The sequence below is a fragment of the Oncorhynchus gorbuscha genome, unplaced genomic scaffold (genome assembly GCF_021184085.1).
Source record: "Oncorhynchus gorbuscha isolate QuinsamMale2020 ecotype Even-year unplaced genomic scaffold, OgorEven_v1.0 Un_scaffold_1664, whole genome shotgun sequence".
NCBI lineage: Eukaryota > Metazoa > Chordata > Actinopteri > Salmoniformes > Salmonidae > Oncorhynchus > Oncorhynchus gorbuscha.
In genome coordinates, this window is record NW_025746380.1 from 12,519 (window position 1) to 31,299 (window position 18,781).

The 18,781-nt window shown below is 40.2% G+C and overlaps 1 protein-coding gene across 4 annotated transcripts; it reads right to left on the minus strand.

The window, feature by feature from the left end:
- Positions 1-4,179: 4,179 nt before the first annotated feature.
- On the minus strand, positions 4,180-11,941 carry LOC124023644 (serine/threonine-protein kinase/endoribonuclease IRE1a-like). 4 transcript variants are annotated; one of them, XM_046337996.1, is made up of 7 exons: positions 11,851-11,941; positions 7,279-9,325; positions 7,001-7,164; positions 5,014-5,234; positions 4,685-4,814; positions 4,478-4,578; positions 4,180-4,373 (listed from the first exon to the last, which is right to left on the minus strand). In XM_046337996.1, exons 2-7 carry the CDS (start codon positions 8,660-8,662, stop codon positions 4,235-4,237), a joined length of 2,139 nt encoding a protein of 712 aa, XP_046193952.1. In that variant the 5' UTR covers positions 8,663-9,325; positions 11,851-11,941; the 3' UTR covers positions 4,180-4,234. The 4 variants fall into 4 exon arrangements, with proteins under 4 accessions (XP_046193952.1, XP_046193955.1, XP_046193953.1 ...); XM_046337999.1 differs by lacking the exon at positions 7,279-9,325 and having other exon boundaries at positions 11,851-11,904; XM_046337997.1 differs by lacking the exon at positions 11,851-11,941 and having other exon boundaries at positions 7,279-10,219.
- Between the last annotated feature and the right edge of the window lie 6,840 nt (positions 11,942-18,781).

Sequence of the window (18,781 nt, forward strand, 5' to 3'; positions counted from 1 at the left end):
TCACCTCCATATCCTTGATAGTAGTGATTAAGTATTAACTTATTCACTGTGTCTATCCTCCATGATCCAGAGGGTGGAGTAATGAACCACATCATTTATGGTAAAGTGTAACATAGTAGATGCTTCTTCTCATGCCACACACTGACGTCCTCTTTCCTCCCCACACCCCATAAAGGTTCCTCTCTGTCTGTGTCTGTCTGTGTCTGTCTGTGTGTGTGTGTGTGTGTGTGTGTGTGTGTGTGTGTGTGTGTGTGTGTGTGTGTGTGTGTGTGTGTGTGTGTGTGTGTGTGTGTGTGTGTGTGTGTGTGTGTGTGTGTGTGTGTGTGTGTGTGTGTGTGTGTGTGTGTGTGTGTGTGTGTGTGTGTGTGTGTGTGTGTGTTTTTTGTTTGTTTAACTATACATGTGGGGACCAGAAGTCCCCACAACAATAGTAAACAAACAAAACATTGACCAACTGGGAACATTTCGTTAGTGCCCTCAAGGTCAAATGCTATTTCTAGGGGTTTGTGTGTCCACAGAGCTAATAGGATGTATCACTGTAATTAGCCATGAGAGAGAGGATGACTGCATTCAGTCAGACCCAGTTGTTGGTCTTAGTAAGCAGGCAAGCAAGCAGGCAGGCAGGCAGGCAGACAGGTCTCTGGATCCTGGCAACAGTACATTTCTCCCAGTGACAGCTCTGCACTGTGGCTCACCTTCCAGTCTCACCTTCCAGTCTCACCTCCCAGTCTCACCTCCCAGTCTCACCTCCCAGTCTCACCTCCCAGTCTCAGCTCTGCACTGTGGCTCACCTCCCAGTCTCACCTCCCAGTCTCACCTCCCAGTCTCACCTCCCAGTCTCACCTCCCAGTCTCACCTCCCAGTCTCACCTTCCAGTCTCACCTCCCAGTCTCAGCTCTGCACTGTGGCTCACCTTCCAGTCTCACCTCCCAGTCTCACCTCCCAGTCTCAGCTCTGCACTGTGGCTCACCTTCCAGTCTCAGCTCCCAGTCTCACCTCCCAGTCTCACCTTCCAGTCTCACCTCCCAGTCTCACCTCCCAGTCTCAGCTCTGCACTGTGGCTCACCTTCCAGTCTCAGCTCCCAGTCTCAGCATCAGCTTTATCTGGCACACTCCCTCTGAAATTCAGACACACACACACACACACACACACACACACACACACACACACACACACACACACACACACACACACACACACACACACACACACACACACACACACACACACACACACACACACACACACACACACACACACACACACACACACACACACAAACGTATTACCGCATACACACAGGCACACTGACACACAACGCATACACACACAACCACACATAGCCTATACATATACACACATATGTACATTCTGTACACATTACAAACATGCAAGTGTGCAAACACACACACACACACACGCACAAACACACAGGAAAAGGTGTGAGCAGGAATCACACAAATATAATAATGCAATTCCTTCCACACGACTTACTTGATGTGCCATCAGAGAGGTGAGAAAGCAGCTTGTCAGCACAGGCCGGGGAGCAGCCTGGGGCTAGAGTTGCAGCTGCTCGGGCTTCTTGACGCTGTCTGGAGACAGTGTGACAGGTGAGGCCCCGAGGCTAACGGCAGCACCGGGTACAGGAGGGTAATGCGAATGTAAATTGACTTGGGTGAGCGTTAGATCAGCTCAGTGCTCATAATGTACTGCTGGAAGCACAGTTTAGTCCATCGACATGGAATGTTTGTTGCATTGCTATTAGCAGTGGTTAGCTATTAGCTTGTGGCAAACCAGCTGGCTTTTTTTTACATTTTATTTACTTGAGTAGCATGAGTACTCAGTCTAAGGGAACACAGGCCTAATAAAGACCATTAGAAAAGGCAATTAACAAAGAGGAAAGTATGTAAATAGCACTCATTAAGAATAATGATTGGATATTCTTTTCAAATAGTTACTGTTTAGTAGCTTAGTTGCTAGTGGATCTGAATCTGAGAAACGTCCTATAGCTTTGTGTATGGGATGGCAGGGCTGCTTACCACGGGAGTTGGTTGTCACTGTGCTGTGTTAGAATCAGCGCGTTGCTGTGAATTGATGACAACATTTTAGACGAAGACAAACATGGACCTGTTGATGTACAGTTGAAGTCGGAAGTTTACATAAGCTTAGGTTGGAGTCATTAAAACTTGTTTTTCAACCACTCCACAAATTTCTTGTTAACAAACTATAGTTTTGGCAAGTCAGTTAAGACATCTACTTTGTGCATAACAAGTCATTTTTCCAACAATTGTTTACAGACAGATTATTTCACCTATAATTCACTGTATCACAATTCCAGTGGGTCAGAAGTTGACATACACAGCATGAAAAATTCCTGAAAATTATGTCATGGCTTTAGAAGCCTCTGATAGGCTAATTGACATAATTTGAGTCAATTCTATGTCCTGTGAATGTGTTTGAGGCCTATCTTCAAACTCAGTGCCTCTTTTCTTGACATCATGGGAAAATCAAAAGAAATCAACCAAGACCTCAGAAAAATAATTGTAGACCTCCACAAGTCTGGTTCATCCTTGGGAGCAATTTCCAAATGCTTGAATGCACCACGTTTGTCTATACAAACAATAGTACGCAAGTATAAACACCATAAACGCAGCCGTCATACTACTCAGGTTGGAGACGCGTTCTGTCTCCTAGAGGTGAACGTACTTTGGATGCGAATAGTGCAAATCAATCCCAGAACAACAGCAAAGGACCTTGTGAAGATGCTGGAGGAAATGGGTACAAAAGTATCTATATCCAGTAAAACGAGTCCTATGTCAACATAACCTGAAAGGCCACTGCTCCAAAACCGCTATAAAAAAAAGCCAGACTATGGTTTGCAACTGCACATGTGGACAAAGATCGTACTTTTTGGAGAAATATCCTCTGGTCTGATGAAACAAAAATAGAATGGTTTGGCCATAATGACCATCGTTATGTTTGGAGGAAAAAGGGGCCAAAGAACACTATCCCAACCATGAAGCACGGGGTGGCAGCATCATGTTGTGGGGGTGCGTTGCTGCAGGAGGGACTGGTGCACTTCACAAAATAGATGGCATCATGAAGAGGGAAAATGATGTGGATATATTGAAGCAACATCTCAAGAAATCAGTCAGGAAGTTAAAGCTTGGTTGCAAATGGGTCTTTCAAATGGACAATGACCCCAAGCATACTTCTAAAGTTGTGGCAAAATTGCTTAAGGACAACAAAGTCAAGGTATTGGAGTGGCCATCACAAAGCCCTCAATCTTATAGAAAATTTGTGGGCAGAACTGAAAAAGCATGTGCTGGCAATAAGGCCTACAAACCTGACTTAGTTACACCAGCTCTGTCAGGAGGAATGGGCCAAAATTCACCCAACTTACTGTGGGAAGCTTGTGGAAGGCTACCCGAAACGTTTGACCCAAGTTAATCAATTTAAAGGCAATGCTACCAAATACTAATTGAGTGTATGTAAACTTCTGACACACTGGGAATGTGATGAAAGAAATTAAAGCTGAAATAAATAATTCTCTCTACTATTATTCTGACATTTCACATTCTTAAAATAAAGTGGTGATCGTAACTGACCGAAGACACAGGATTTTTACTAGGATTCAATGTCAGGAATTGTTTTGTTTTTTTAAGAAAAAAAAAAGAAAAACGGATTTTAAATGTATTTGAGGTGTATGTAAACTTCCGACTTCAACAGTATATGTTCTATATCTTTGATGTTTTGGGGTTTCCATGAACTAAGCCGGTTGTTGTAGAGTGAAGAAAGAGGCATGCACTGTAGGCTATACTATTCAGATTTTACACTTTATTAATAGATTCATCTCGTTTCAATACTTTTCAACAGAGAAGTTGTATGTATGTACAGTATGTGTCATTGCTATTATACATACAGTAAACAAACCATGAATAAACTGAGGCAAATTGAATAACATTACGAAGTATCGTTACATTTCACATTCTAATAAAAACTATTGTATATATTTCATGTTAGCTTATGAGATAAGTACTGTTATAATGATGTAAGAAAATGGTCAAAACACCAAGTAGGTAAATGGAGGCAGAGGGCTGCATAGCCTCTTGATTTCCTCTAAAGAACATTCATCTAACACTTTTACACTAGTGAGTCATTTAATGTCAACAGAAAAGTCAAGACAACATTTCAGAAGTTAGTCAGTGTTTAATCTTCCAAATGTCAGAATCATTATCTTACATCTTCTCTGTGAAACCATTTCTTCAGACTACTTCTTGAATTCCACTCCTTTTTCTTCGCAAACTTGTAGACGCATCCAAAGAGATCAGGGAACATTGTCAATATGTCAACAGAATCCGCATCCTCAATGCTTCAGAGAGAGAGAGAGAGAAAAATATTCAACCACCTTCAATGGTAAGAGAGTAAATAAAGTTCATGTACATGTTTTTAGACAAAACTATTAATATGTCTTACTAGTGCTCATGAAGGTTGCGTATGAAGCGCAACAAACCCAATGTGTTGTCTGGGTAGGCCTTCTTTTTACCATCCAACTTGTTCATCAACTCAGGCGGTATCTGTGTACACAAATAAATAACAGTAAGTGTGACTACTACTAGACGAGACACTACACTAGGACGAATGTACATGTAAATAAAATGTATAAAATGGCGTCTTGTTCACCTTGGACTTCCACTTTGTAAACGACCTCGCCTCAGCACACTGGTCCAAAGCATGAAGGAGTCCTGGGTCTGCTTTGCGACAGTTCTCTGCTTCCTTCTCGTTACCAATTTTTCGTAAGTACTCCACTCTCCTGAAAAACAACAGTGTACCTTTAAATGCATTCAACTGGGTCAGTGTCAAACGGTGATCACATTTGCATTGAGATAAATCGTCGTTAGAATCTGAACCCATTGAAAAAGGTAAATGCCCAGTGGAAATAGTGATGGCTATAAGTAAATCACTGATCTTAACTAACCTTCTGATTGACAAGTATTAGCACTGCTTCTCACCTCTCCTCTGGCCAGAAGTATGGGTGGGCCAGTGTGTCCTCCACTGTAGGTCTCTTCTCTGGGTCTTCATTGATCATCCACTCAATGAGGTCCTTGGCCACTTCATCCTCAACATGTTCCAGTGTGTACTTCCCTTGAAAAATGTTAACTTCACAATGGATGCCTTTGCCAAATGGATGATGTCCACCAGAGATGATGTAATACATTAACATCCCGGCCACCTGAAAAGTATATAATAATCATTTATAATGTATTACATTTCTATAGCGCTTTTCATAACAATAGCAAAATGCTTCAATAGCAAAAAACAAACAACCAATACATCATCATGAGTAGCCTAACTGTAGTTAGCTAGGTCAACCAATACATCATCATGAGTAGCCTAGCTATAGTTAGTTAGCTAGGTCAACCAATACATCATCATGAGTAGCCTAGCTATAGTTAGCTAGGTCAACCAATACACCATCAAGAGTAGTCTAGCTATAGTCAGCTAGGTCAACCAATAGAGGCCAGTCTTTGATCATGCATCCTCCAAAGATAGCTAGACCGTTCATGGCTTGATCAGAAGGTGGTGGTCAGGGAGATGGTTGATGGTCCTTCTGTAGCTCAGTTGGTAGAGCTAGGTCAACGCCAGGGTAGTGGGTTCGATTCTTTGGACCACCCATCCTCCAAATGTATGCACACATGACTGTCATGGCTTGATCAAAAGGTCTGGTAAATGGCAGATATTATGAAGTGTCTGTCGATCTTGTAGAGGGCTACTCTGGGAACTGGACTTCTCCTTCACAACAACTTCTCCTCACCACGCGCTCTCACCACTGGTGTCCCCAGGGCTCTGTTCTAGGCCCTCTCCTATTCTCGCTATACACCAAGTCACTTGGCTCTGTCATAACCTCACATGGTCTCTCCTATCATTGCTATGCAGACGACACACAATTAATCTTCTCCTTTCCCCCTTCTGATGACCAGGTGGCGAATCGCATCTCTGCATGTCTGGCAGACATATCAGTGTGGATGACGGATCACCACCTCAAGCTGAACCTCGGCAAGACGGAGCTGCTCTTCCTCCCGGGAAGGACTGCCCGTTCCATGATCTCGCCATCACGGTTGACAACTCCATTGTGTCCTCCTCCCAGAGCGCTAAGGACCTTGGCGTGATCCTGGACAACACCCTGTCGTTCTCAACTAACATCAAGGCGGTGGCCCGTTCCTGTAGGTTCATGCTCTACAACATCCGCAGAGTACGACCCTGCCTCACACAGGAAGCGGCGCAGGTCCTAATCCAGGCACTTGTCATCTCCCGTCTGGATTACTGCAACTCGCTGTTGGCTGGGCTCCCTGCCTGTGCCATTAAACCCCTACAACTCATCCAGAACGCCGCAGCCCGTCTGGTGTTCAACCTTCCCAAGCTCTCTCACGTCACCCCGCTCCTCCGCTCTCTCCACTGGCTTCCAGTTGAAGCTCGCATCCGCTACAAGACCATGGTGCTTGCCTATGGAGCTGTGAGGGGAACGGCACCTCAGTACCTCCAGGCTCTGATCAGGCCCTACACCTAAACAAGGGCACTGTGTTCATCCACCTCTGGCCTGCTCGCCTCCCTACCACTGAGGAAGTACAGTTCCCGCTCAGCCCAGTCAAAACTGTTCGCTGCTCTGGCCCCCAATGGTGGAACAAACTCCCTCACGACGCCAGGACAGCGGAGTCAATCACCACCTTCCGGAGACACCTGAAACCCCACCTCTTTAAGGAATACCTAGGATAGGATAAAGTAATCCTTCTCACCCCCCTTAAAAGATTTAGATGCACTATTGTAAAGTGGCTGTTCCACTGGATGTCATAAGGTGAATGCACCAATTTGTAAGTCGCTCTGGATAAGAGCGTCTGCTAAATGACTTAAATGTAAATGTAAATGTAAACATAGTTTAGTATGTATTCTATCAATTTGACAAATAGGTCTGGTATTCAAAGTATAGTATAGTAAACTAACCTGAATATCGGTGCTCCTCTTATATCCGATCCCACTGTCTTCATCTAAAGTTTCTCTGGCCTTCCAACATTTTGTTCCTGCACTGATTGTATGTAGAGTTGTTTGTCCCATGTTCAATTGTCGACTTATACCGAAATCGGCTAATCTCGCTCTGCCTGTAACATCTGAAGAGAAGATCATATACATGTAGCATTGAAATGTAGGTTAATAAATAAAACATCAAAATAATATTTCTTTAGCCCACATTTTTGTTGAATTACTACATGGTCTGGTCTTACCTATTAAAACATTCTGGGGTTTTATATCCCGGTGCAGAATTTTTGTGTTTAGACTATGCAGAACGCTTAGACTGCAGAGCACCTCGTGCACTATTTTCTTCAGGACAGGGGTTTTGTCCTCTGGTAGGTGGTCTTTGATGTATTCATCAAGGGTGTATTCACAGAGCTGAAGAACAAGGTAACCGAAGTGCTCGTCCTCTGCAAAGTCCACATATCTCACAATGCAGGGACTATCCAGCTGAGGTAGTCTTAAAAAACCCTCTTCTCTCTTCAGATCTTGATAGTTTGACTTGAGCATTCTCTTCACGGCTACCTCAGTACCATCATCCTTCAAGCCCAGAAAGACTTCAGTTCCATCACTTCCTTTGGCTATTTGGAAATCCGGATGGACGACAAGATTGAGATTTCCCAATCTGTAAACCTTGCCTACATCTATGTTGCTGAGTTCCTCCAACTGAGGCCTCCACCGCTCACTAACTTTGTGCCATTTCCGGGGTTTCAATTCGTCGGTGGTGGAGGGAAATGGTTTAACACTGGAATTTTCCCCATGTACACCAGATTCTTCAACTGGAATTGATGAAGCATCAAGATCTGGCTTCTCAGTCATGTCAGGTGTACTTTTCTCTACCGACAACTCTTCCTGAATTATCTTCTTCTTTTTTTTCTTCTTCTTCTTCTTCTTCTTCTTTGACAGATTCACTCCCTGCAATTGTTCAGTTGTATCCGTTGGTGGGACTGGACTTCGTAGGAACATATCTAATTTCCTTAGCTTTTCTTTCAGGTCTTCATCCATCTCCATTTCAGCAGTAACAAGTATTTTCTCCGGCACAGAGGTTATCCCTCGTGATGTGATAATCGCAGGTACACAATCGAAGGTGTACAGATCTGCAAGCAAACCAAATGTAAAGACACCTAAGCTGGAGGTCTGAGGATTGGCGAGATATGCTTGATCAGTGAATGAGATGATCCTCTTGCATAACTCCTCAACAAAAGGGAGGGTCCAGCCATGTTTGTGATTTTGAGCTTTATGAGTAATCACATACAGTAGTTTGACAACTGAAATGTTGCGATTTAGTCCTTGAGGGGTACTTTTGGATTCATGTGTGAGGTATTTCAGAAGAGTGGGTATTACTACCAGTGACAGTCCAAGAGATATTTCTTTCATAATGTTAAAAACAGCTGTCAAGCAATTCACTACCATATCTTGTAAATGTTTGGGAATTTTAGGCAAGCGATTGGTTGCCTCCTCAATGTAGAGATCAATTTTCTGAGATTCTCTCAGCCACTTTATGGATGCTTGACGATACTGATCCATATTTTGTCCAATGGCGTTAAAAGACATGTCATATAGTGTGAGATGATTCACAGGGTTCACCACCAGCATGTGTTTGCCATATTCATTGAAAAGATCCTCCACTGATTTGAGTTCTATTGCACAAAAAAATCATAAAAAATCTTCAATTTGACAAAATTCTCACTCTCTGAAGAGAATTTCTGAATCATGCTTGCTATCTTTTGGTCAGTAGCGGGATATGCTTTGAGATTTCTTTCAGCAAATGCTCCAGACATCATCAACTCTTTCACAATGTCTTCTCTGTCATTGTTAGCCGCCAATTGAAGTGGAGTTAACATCTGGATTGGTGCCCCTTCTGGATCTGCTTTTGCTGCGATGAGTCTACTCACTAAACTGACAGGAGCTTTTGACATTGAGGCATAATGCAAAGGAACCCAACCATTTGTTGATTGGATGTTGGGGTCAGCACCTTCTTTCAGAAGAAATGTACAAATATTGTCATTTGTAAATGCAACAGCAGCAATTAAAGGGGTAACATCATCCTTCCACTCAGCACAAGGGTACAGTCCATTCAAGTCCTTGCCACCCCTGATCAATTTCTTTAGTTTCTCCAACTTTCTGTCAATAATGCATTTTATAATTGGATCCGTTTTCCTTGGAACCACAGACACCATTGGTAATTGTAATTGGAACTGGATTTGACCTGGGACGATATTCATTCTTCAAACCTCTGCTTCTACAGGTACAGTAGATCTGTGGGATGACATCTCTATTATTACCTCTGTTAAAATGTTAAGTCAGGTACAGTCATATAAGCCTTGCTTAACCCTATTCTTGTTCATAACAATTGCAAAGACATTGGTAACGTTGTACTGTAGTCAACTTTGTTCTGAAGTTATTGTCAGCCGTAGAGACAGATAAACGTCTTGATTCTATGTTTGGTGGAGAACTTCTGCTTATAAAGTGATGCTGAAGGGCAAAAAAAAGCATCTAACGACCCAGTTAGCTGTTCTACTAGAGGTTTGAGAAAGTCGCTAAATAACAAGTGTTGGGAAACAGGTCTGAGATTTTACGATGAGACTACGAAGGTTCTAGCGATGAACTTAGCAAGATGCTTTTGGGATACCATGCCCTGGACAATAAATTAACACAATTTGAAACGCAAATTACATTTTTGAAAGACACCTTTTGCATGTGGAAATGTTATATAATTTTGTATAATCACCTTCCAGTGAATAAACCATTGAAATTAAAAACAAAAAAACATGTTTTAAGTGAGAAGTAGGCATTGGTCCGAAGTCAAAAAATAAAAGAAATTCACATGGGCATCACCATGCCTACCTCACCCATGCTCGTCCAAGGTTTTCCAGAATACTGCTTTGACCTACTACAGTAGAAATGTTGGTATGTTGTACTTCAAACGATGTGTATGCAGGTTTCTTAGGATTCAAATCATCTCAAACAGCCTAATTCATACTCTTCAGAGGAATAAAGGACTTTACAGTGTTCTGCTATTAAAATAATGTACAGCGCATTCGGAAGTATTCAGATGCCTCGACTTTGTCCACATTTTGTTACGTTACAGCCTTGTTCTAAAATTAATGAAATGTTTTTTTCCCCATCAATCTGCACACAATACCCCACAATGACAAAGTAAAAACAGTTTAGACATTTTTGCAAATTGATAAAAAATGGAAAAAATTGAAATATCACATTTCCATAAGTATTCAGACCCTTTACTCAGTCCTTTGTTGTAGCACCGTTGGCAGCGATTACAACCTTGATTCTTCTTGGGTATGATGCTACAAGCATGGCACACATGTACTGGAGGAGTTTGTGCAAGATCTCCCACTTAAAAAAGATGAGAGAGGCCTGTAATTTTCATCATAGGTACACTTCAACTATGACAGACAAAATGAGAAAAAAAAATCCAGAAAATCACATTGTAGGATTTTTTATGAATTTATTTGCAAATTATGGTGGAAAATAAGTATTTGGTCACCTACAAACAAGCAAGATTTCCGGCTCTCACAGACCTGTAACTTCTTCTTTAAGAGGCTCCTCTGTCCTCCACTCGTTACCTGTATTAATGGCACCCATTTTGTCTGTCATAGTTGAAGTGTACCTATGATGAAAATTATAGGCCTCTCTCATATTTTTAAGTGGGAGATCTTGCACAATTGGTGGCTGACTAAATACTTTTTTGCCCCACACTACCGTTCAAACGCTTGGGGTCACTTATGGACATTTTTTGTCCATTAAAATAACATCAAATTGATCAAAAATACAGTGTAGACATTGTTAATGTTGTAAATGACTATTGTAGCTGGAAACGGCAGACTTTGAATGGAATATCTACATAGGCGTACAGAGGCCTCACAAGTCCTCAACTGGCAGCTTTATTAAATAGTACCCCGCAAAACACAAGTCTCAAAGTGAACAGTGAAGAGTCGACTCCGGGATAATGGCCTTCTAGGCAGAGCTCCCCTGTCCAGTGTTCTTTTGCACACCTTAATCTTTTTATTGGCCAGTCTGAGATGTGGCTTTTTTTTGCAACTCTATCTAGAAGACCAGCAACCCGGAGTCGCATCTTCACTGTTGACGTTGTTTCTGGCCATTTTGTCGAACCCACAAATGCTGATGCTCCAACTAGTCTAAAGAAGGACAGTTTTTTTTTTCTTTAATCAACACAGTTTTAAGCTGTGATAACATATTACAAAAGGGTTTTCTAATGATCTATTAGCCTTTTAAAATGATAAACTTGGATTAGCTAACACAACGTGCCATTGGAACACAGGAGTGATAGTTGCTGATAATGGTCCACTGTATGCCAATGTAGATATTCCATAAAAAATCTGCCGTTTCCAGCTACTATAATCATTTACAACATTAACAATATCTACACTGTATTTCTGTATATAACAAATTTGATGTAATGGACAACAAAATTGCTTTTATTTAAAAAACAAGGACATTTCTAAGTGACCCCAATATTACAACTCAGCAATGTTCACAATCCAATGAAGTGATAGATGGTAGGATAATCTAACAAGACAGGGACAAATGATATCCTATTAAGCATTAGCAATGTAAATGATAGTTAAATGTTCCTTCTATTTGGTCATTGTGATAATAAACCCAACCACATCTGCTGGTCAGGTGATTGTGTTTCAGGAATTGAAACTCTGATGTCTAATGGAAACTTTGATAGTCTAAGATGTGAAAAGTATGATATTAAGTTAGCGTTAGAAATGTAAACAATAGTTAAAGTTACTTACATTTTGTCATCGTGATATCGGCACCAACTTGCTTGAGGAAGTGTCCACAGACTATAGAAAAACTCAACCACACCTCTTTATCATGTGACTGTGTTTCAGGAAATGAAACTGATAGCCTTTTAAGAAGAATAGCAACATCCCTGCCTGGTGTCTTCTTTATCACAAATCTTTCACCTACTATGTTTTGAGACTTCACTAAATACACTTCATCAGTTCTGTAAATATGTATCTCTTAATATGAAAAGTGTGCGTCCACATTTTTAGATAAGTTCAGAAACTTTGCTTTCTATTCTAGGAATAAAGTCTCTGTTTGCATATGTCGTTGAAAAAAAACCTGGCCCCAGTAAAATGTTCCCCAGGAAGCAAAATAGAGCAGCTTTACCTTTACCTATATATATATAGCCATTAGAATATACAGCAGTAGGAAGGGGAATTGATAGCCATTAGAATATACAGCAGTAGGAAGGGGAGTTGATAGCCATTAGAATATACAGCAGTAGGAAGGGGAGTTTATAGCCATTAGAATATACAGCAGTAGGTAGGGGAGTTGATAGCCATTAGAATATACAGCAGTAGGTAGGGAGTTTATAGCCATTAGAATATACAGCAGTAGGAAGGAGTTTATAGCCATTAGAATATACAGCAGTAGGAAGGGGAGTTTATATCCATTAGAATATACAGCAGTTTATAGGAGTTTATAGCCATTAGAATATACAGCAGTAGGGAGTTTATAGCCATTAGAATATACAGCAGTAGGAAGGGGAGTTTATAACCATTAGAATATACAGCAGTAGGGAGTTTATAGCCATTAGAATAAACAGCAGTAGGAAGGGGAGTTTATATCCATTAGAATATACAGCAGTAGGAAGTTTATAGCCATTAGAATATACAGCAGTAGGAAGGGGAGTTGATAGCCATTAGAATATACAGCAGTAGGAAGGGGAGTTTATAGCCATTAGAATATACAGCAGTAGGAAGGGGAGTTGATAGCCATTAGAATATACAGCATTAGGGAGTTTATAGCCATTAGAATATACAGCATTAGGGAGTTTATAGCCATTAGAATATACAGCAGTAGGAAGGGGAGTTTATAACCATTAGAATATACAGCAGTAGGGAGTTTATAGCCATTAGAATATACAGCAGTAGGGAGTTTATAACCATTAGAATATACAGCAGTAGGGAGTGTATAGCCATTAGAATATACAGCAGTAGGGAGTTTATAACCATTAGAATATACAGCAGTAGGAAGGAGTTCATAGCCATTAGAATATACAGCAGTAGGAAGGGGTTTATAGCCATTAGAATATACAGCAGTAGGGAGTGTATAGCCATTAGAATATACAGCAGTAGGGAGTTTATAACCATTAGAATATACAGCAGTAGGAAGGGGAGTTTATAGCCATTAGAATATACAGCAGTAGGGAGTTTATAACCATTAGAATATACAGCAGTAGGGAGTGTATAGCCATTAGAATATACAGCAGTAGGGAGTTTATAACCATTAGAATATACAGCAGTAGGAAGGGGAGTTCATAGCCATTAGAATATACAGCAGTAGGAAGGGGAGTTTATAACCATTAGAATATACAGCAGTAGGGAGTTTATAGCCATTAGAATATACAGCAGTAGGGAGTTTATAACCATTAGAATATACAGCAGTAGGAAGGGAGTTTATAACCATTAGAATATACAGCAGTAGGGAGTTTATAGCCATTAGAATATACAGCAGTAGGGAGTTTATAACCATTAGAATATACAGCAGTAGGAAGTTTATAGCCATTAGAATATACAGCAGTAGGAAGGGGAGTTGATAGCCATTAGAATATACAGCAGTAGGGAGTTTATAGCCATTAGAATAAACAGCAGTAGGAAGGGGAGTTTATATCCATTACAATATACAGCAGTAGGAAGTTTATAGCCATTAGAATATACAGCAGTAGGAAGGGGAGTTGATAGCCATTAGAATATACAGCAGTAGGAAGGGGAGTTCATAGCCATTAGAATATACAGCAGTAGGAAGGGAGTTTATAGCCATTAGAATATACAGCAGTAGGAAGGGAGTTTATAGCCATTAGAATAAACAGCAGTAGGAAGGGGAGTTTATATCCATTAGAATATACAGCAGTAGGGAGTTTATAGCCATTAGAATATACAGCAGTAGGGAGTTTATAACCATTAGAATATACAGCAGTAGGGAGTGTATAGCCATTAGAATATACAGCAGTAGGGAGTTTATAACCATTAGAATATACAGCAGTAGGAAGGGGAGTTTATAGCCATTAGAATATACAGCAGTAGGGAGTTTATAACCATTAGAATATACAGCAGTAGGGAGTGTATAGCCATTAGAATATACAGCAGTAGGGAGTTTATAACCATTAGAATATACAGCAGTAGGAAGGGGAGTTCAAAGCCATTAGAATATACAGCAGTAGGAAGGGGAGTTTATAACCATTAGAATATACAGCAGTAGGGAGTTTATAGCCATTAGAATATACAGCAGTAGGGAGTTTATAACCATTAGAATATACAGCAGTAGGAAGGGGAGTTTATAACCATTAGAATATACAGCAGTAGGGAGTTTATAGCCATTAGAATATACAGCAGTAGGGAGTTTATAACCATTAGAATATACAGCAGTAGGAAGTTTATAGCCATTAGAATATACAGCAGTAGGAAGGGGAGTTGATAGCCATTAGAATATACAGCAGTAGGGAGTTTATAGCCATTAGAATAAACAGCAGTAGGAAGGGGAGTTTATATCCATTACAATATACAGCAGTAGGAAGTTTATAGCCATTAGAATATACAGCAGTAGGAAGGGGAGTTGATAGCCATTAGAATATACAGCAGTAGGAAGGGGAGTTCATAGCCATTAGAATATACAGCAGTAGGAAGGAGTTTATAGCCATTAGAATATACAGCAGTAGGAAGGGGAGTTTATAGCCATTAGAATAAACAGCAGTAGGAAGGGGAGTTTATATCCATTAGAATATACAGCAGTAGGGAGTTTATAGCCATTAGAATATACAGCAGTAGGAAGGGGAGTTTATATCCATTAGAATATACAGCAGTAGGAAGTTTATAGCCATTAGAATATACAGCAGTAGGAAGGGGAGTTTATATCCATTAGAATATACAGCAGTAGGAAGTTTATAGCCATTAGAATAAACAGCAGTAGGAAGGGGAGTTTATATCCATTAGAATATACAGCAGTAGGAAGTTTATAGCCATTAGAATATACAGCAGTAGGTAGGGGAGTTGATAGCCATTAGAATATACAGCATTAGGGATTTCATAGCCATTAGAATATACAGCAGTAGGAAGGGGGGTTTATAGCCATTAGAATATACAGCATTAGAGGTGTATAGCCATTAGAATATACAGCAGTAGGAAGGGGAGTTGATAGCCATTAGAATATACAGCAGTAGGAAGGGGAGTTCATAGCCATTAGAATATACAGCAGTAGGAAGGGGAGTTTATAGCCATTAGAATATACAGCAGTAGGAAGGGGAGTTTATAGCCATTGGAATAAACAGCAGTAGGAAGGGGAGTTTATATCCATTAGAATATACAGCAGTAGGGAGTTTATAGCCATTAGAATATACAGCAGTAGGAAGGGGAGTTGATAGCCATTAGAATATACAGCAGTAGGAAGGGGAGTTTATAGCCATTAGAATATACAGCAGTAGGGAGTTTATAGCCATTAGAATAAACAGCAGTAGGAAGGGGAGTTTATATCCATTAGAATATACAGCAGTAGGAAGTTTATAGCCAATAGAATATACAGCAATAGGACGGGGAGTTGATAGCCATTAGAATATACAGCATTAGGGAGTGTATAGCCATTAGAATATACAGCAGTAGGAAGGGGAGTTTATAACCATTATAATATACAGCAGTAGGGAGTTTATAGCCATTAGAATAAACAGCAGTAGGAAGGGGAGTTTATATCCATTAGAATATACAGCAGTAGGAAGTTTATAGCCGTTAGAATATACAGCAGTAGGAAGGGGAGTTGATAGCCATTAGAATATACAGCAGTAGGAAGGGGAGTTCATAGCCATTAGAATATACAGCAGTAGGAAGGGGAGTTTATAGCCATTAGAATATACAGCAGTAGGAAGGGGAGTTGATAGCCATTAGAATATACAGCATTAGGGAGTTTATAGCCATTAGAATATACAGCAGTAGGAAGGGGAGTTTATAACCATTAGAATATACAGCAGTAGGAAGGGGAGTTTATAACCATTAGAATATACAGCAGTAGGGAGTTTATAGCCATCAGAATATACAGCAGTAGGGAGTTTATAACCATTAGAATATACAGCAGTAGGAAGTTTATAGCCATTAGAATATACAGCAGTAGGAAGGGGAGTTGATAGCCATTAGAATATACAGCAGTAGGGAGTTTATAGCCATTAGAATAAACAGCAGTAGGAAGGGGAGTTTATATCCATTAGAATATACAGCAGTAGGAAGTTTATAGCCATTAGAATATACAGCAGTAGGAAGGGGAGTTGATAGCCATTAGAATATACAGCAGTAGGAAGGGGAGTTCATAGCCATTAGAATATACAGCAGTAGGAAGGGGAGTTTATAGCCATTAGAATATACAGCAGTAGGAAGGGGAGTTTATATCCATTAGAATAAACAGCAGTAGGAAGTTTATAGCCATTAGAATATACAGCAGTAGGAAGGGGAGTTGATAGCCATTAGAATATACAGCAGTAGGAAGGGGAGTTTATAACCATTAGAATATACAGCATTAGGGAGTTCATAGCCATTAGAATAAACAGCAGTAGGAAGGGGAGTTTATATCCATTAGAATATACAGCAGTAGGAAGTTTATAGCCATTAGAATATACAGCAGTAGGTAGGGGAGTTGATAGCCATTAGAATATACAGCATTAGGGAGTTCATAGCCATTAGAATAAACAGCAGTAGGAAGGGGAGTTTATATCCATTAGAATATACAGCAGTAGGAAGTTTATAGCCATTAGAATATACAGCAGTAGGAAGGGGAGTTGATAGCCATTAGAATAATAATAATAATAATATAATATATGCCATTTAGCAGACGCTTTTATCCAAAGCGACTTACAGTCATGTGTGCATACATTCTACGTATGGGTGGTCCCGGGGATCGAACCCACTACCCTGGCGTTACAAGCGCCATGCTCTACCAACTGAGCATACAGCAGTAGGAAGGGGAGTTCATATCCATTAGAATATACAGCAGTAGGGAGTTTATAGCCATTAGAATATACAGCAGTAGGAAGGGGAGTTTATATCCATTAGAATATACAGCAGTAGGAAGTTTATAGCCATTAGAATATACAGCAGTAGGAAGGGGAGTTGATAGCCATTAGAATATACAGCAGTAGGAAGGGGAGTTCATAGCCATTAGAATATACAGCAGTAGGAAGGGAAGTTTATAGCCATTAGAATATACAGCAGTAGGAAGGGGAGTTTATAGCCATTAGAATAAACAGCAGTAGGAAGGGGAGTTTATATCCATTAGAATATACAGCAGTAGGGAGTTTATAGCCATTAGAATATACAGCAGTAGGAAGGGGAGTTGATAGCCATTAGAATATACAGCAGTAGGAAGGGGAGTTTATAACCATTAGAATATACAGCATTAGGGAGTTCATAGCCATTAGAATAAACAGCAGTAGGAAGGGGAGTTTATATCCACTAGAATATACAGCAGTATGAAGTTTATAGCCATTAGAATATACAGCAGTAGGTAGGGGAGTTGATAGCCATTACAATATACAGCATTAGGGAGTTCATAGCCATTAGAATATACAGCAGTAGGAAGGGGGGTTTATAGCCATTAGAATATACAGCATTAGAGGTGTATAGCCATTAGAATATACAGCAGTAGGAAGGGGAGTTTATATCCATTAGAATATACAGCAGTAGGGAGTTTATAGCCATTAGAATATACAGCAGTAGGAAGGGGAGTTGATAGCCATTAGAATATACAGCAGTAGGAAGGGGAGTTTATAACCATTAGAATATACAGCAGTAGGAAGGGGAGTTGATAGCCATTACAATATACAGCATTAGGGAGTTCATAGCCATTAGAATATACAGCAGTAGGAAGGGGGGTTTATAGCCATTAGAAAATACAGCATTAGAGGTGTATAGCCATTAGAATATACAGCAGTAGGAAGGGGAGTTTATAACCATTAGAATATACAGCAGTAGGGAGTTTATAACCATTAGAATAAACAGCAGTAGGAAGGGGAGTTTATATCCATTAGAATATACAGCAGTAGGAAGTTTATAGCCATTAGAATATACAGCAGTAGGAAGGGGAGTTGTAGCCATTAGAATATACATCATTAGGAAGGGGAGTTGATAGCCATTAGAATATACAGCAGTAGGAAGGGGAGTTTATTGCCATTAGAATATACAGCAGTAGGTAGGGGAGTTTATAATAACAAAAGGGATTCCTCACATTTCTTAGGCTTGGAACCCTAAAAACAACAGGTCCCCTGATGCATCAGTTTGTTTGCTTGTCTAGCCTATCAGTTCCATTGTCTCTCTCTGACCCGGCCCAGAACAAACAGTGAGACAGAGGGGTGTCACTGGAACAGTTAAGTGTTTGCTTGTCTTTCCTCCCCACTGGTGAGGTAAAAGTCTCCATAAACATTTTCCCAGCTGCTCACTTGACTTCTGCCCATTTGTACACTTTACAGAATTGCATTGAGACTCAAATCTTTCACTTAAAATGTAGGCCAAACAAAACCCATTGATTTCAAATTGTAACAAACCATACAACTCTATGCACAAGGACTACATTTAATAATTTACACTGACATTTTTTTTTACAAAAACACATTTACTGGAAGAACTGCAGATGCAAAGTTCAAAAACTATCTTAATAAATATCTGCTCAGAATGAATGTTCAAC

Excerpts from the sequence above, each read along its gene's own strand:
- LOC124023644 (XM_046337996.1), bottom strand. The coding sequence starts at position 8,662 with ATGCTGGTGGTGAACCCTGTGAATCATCTCACACTATATGACATGTCT. Across the intron at positions 7,165-7,278 it reads ACCCCAGAATGTTTTAATAG|ATGTTACAGGCAGAGCGAGA; the intron begins GTAAGACCAGAC and ends TCTTCTCTTCAG. Across the intron at positions 4,815-5,013 it reads TACTTCTGGCCAGAGGAGAG|GAGAGTGGAGTACTTACGAA; the intron begins GTGAGAAGCAGT and ends GTTGTTTTTCAG.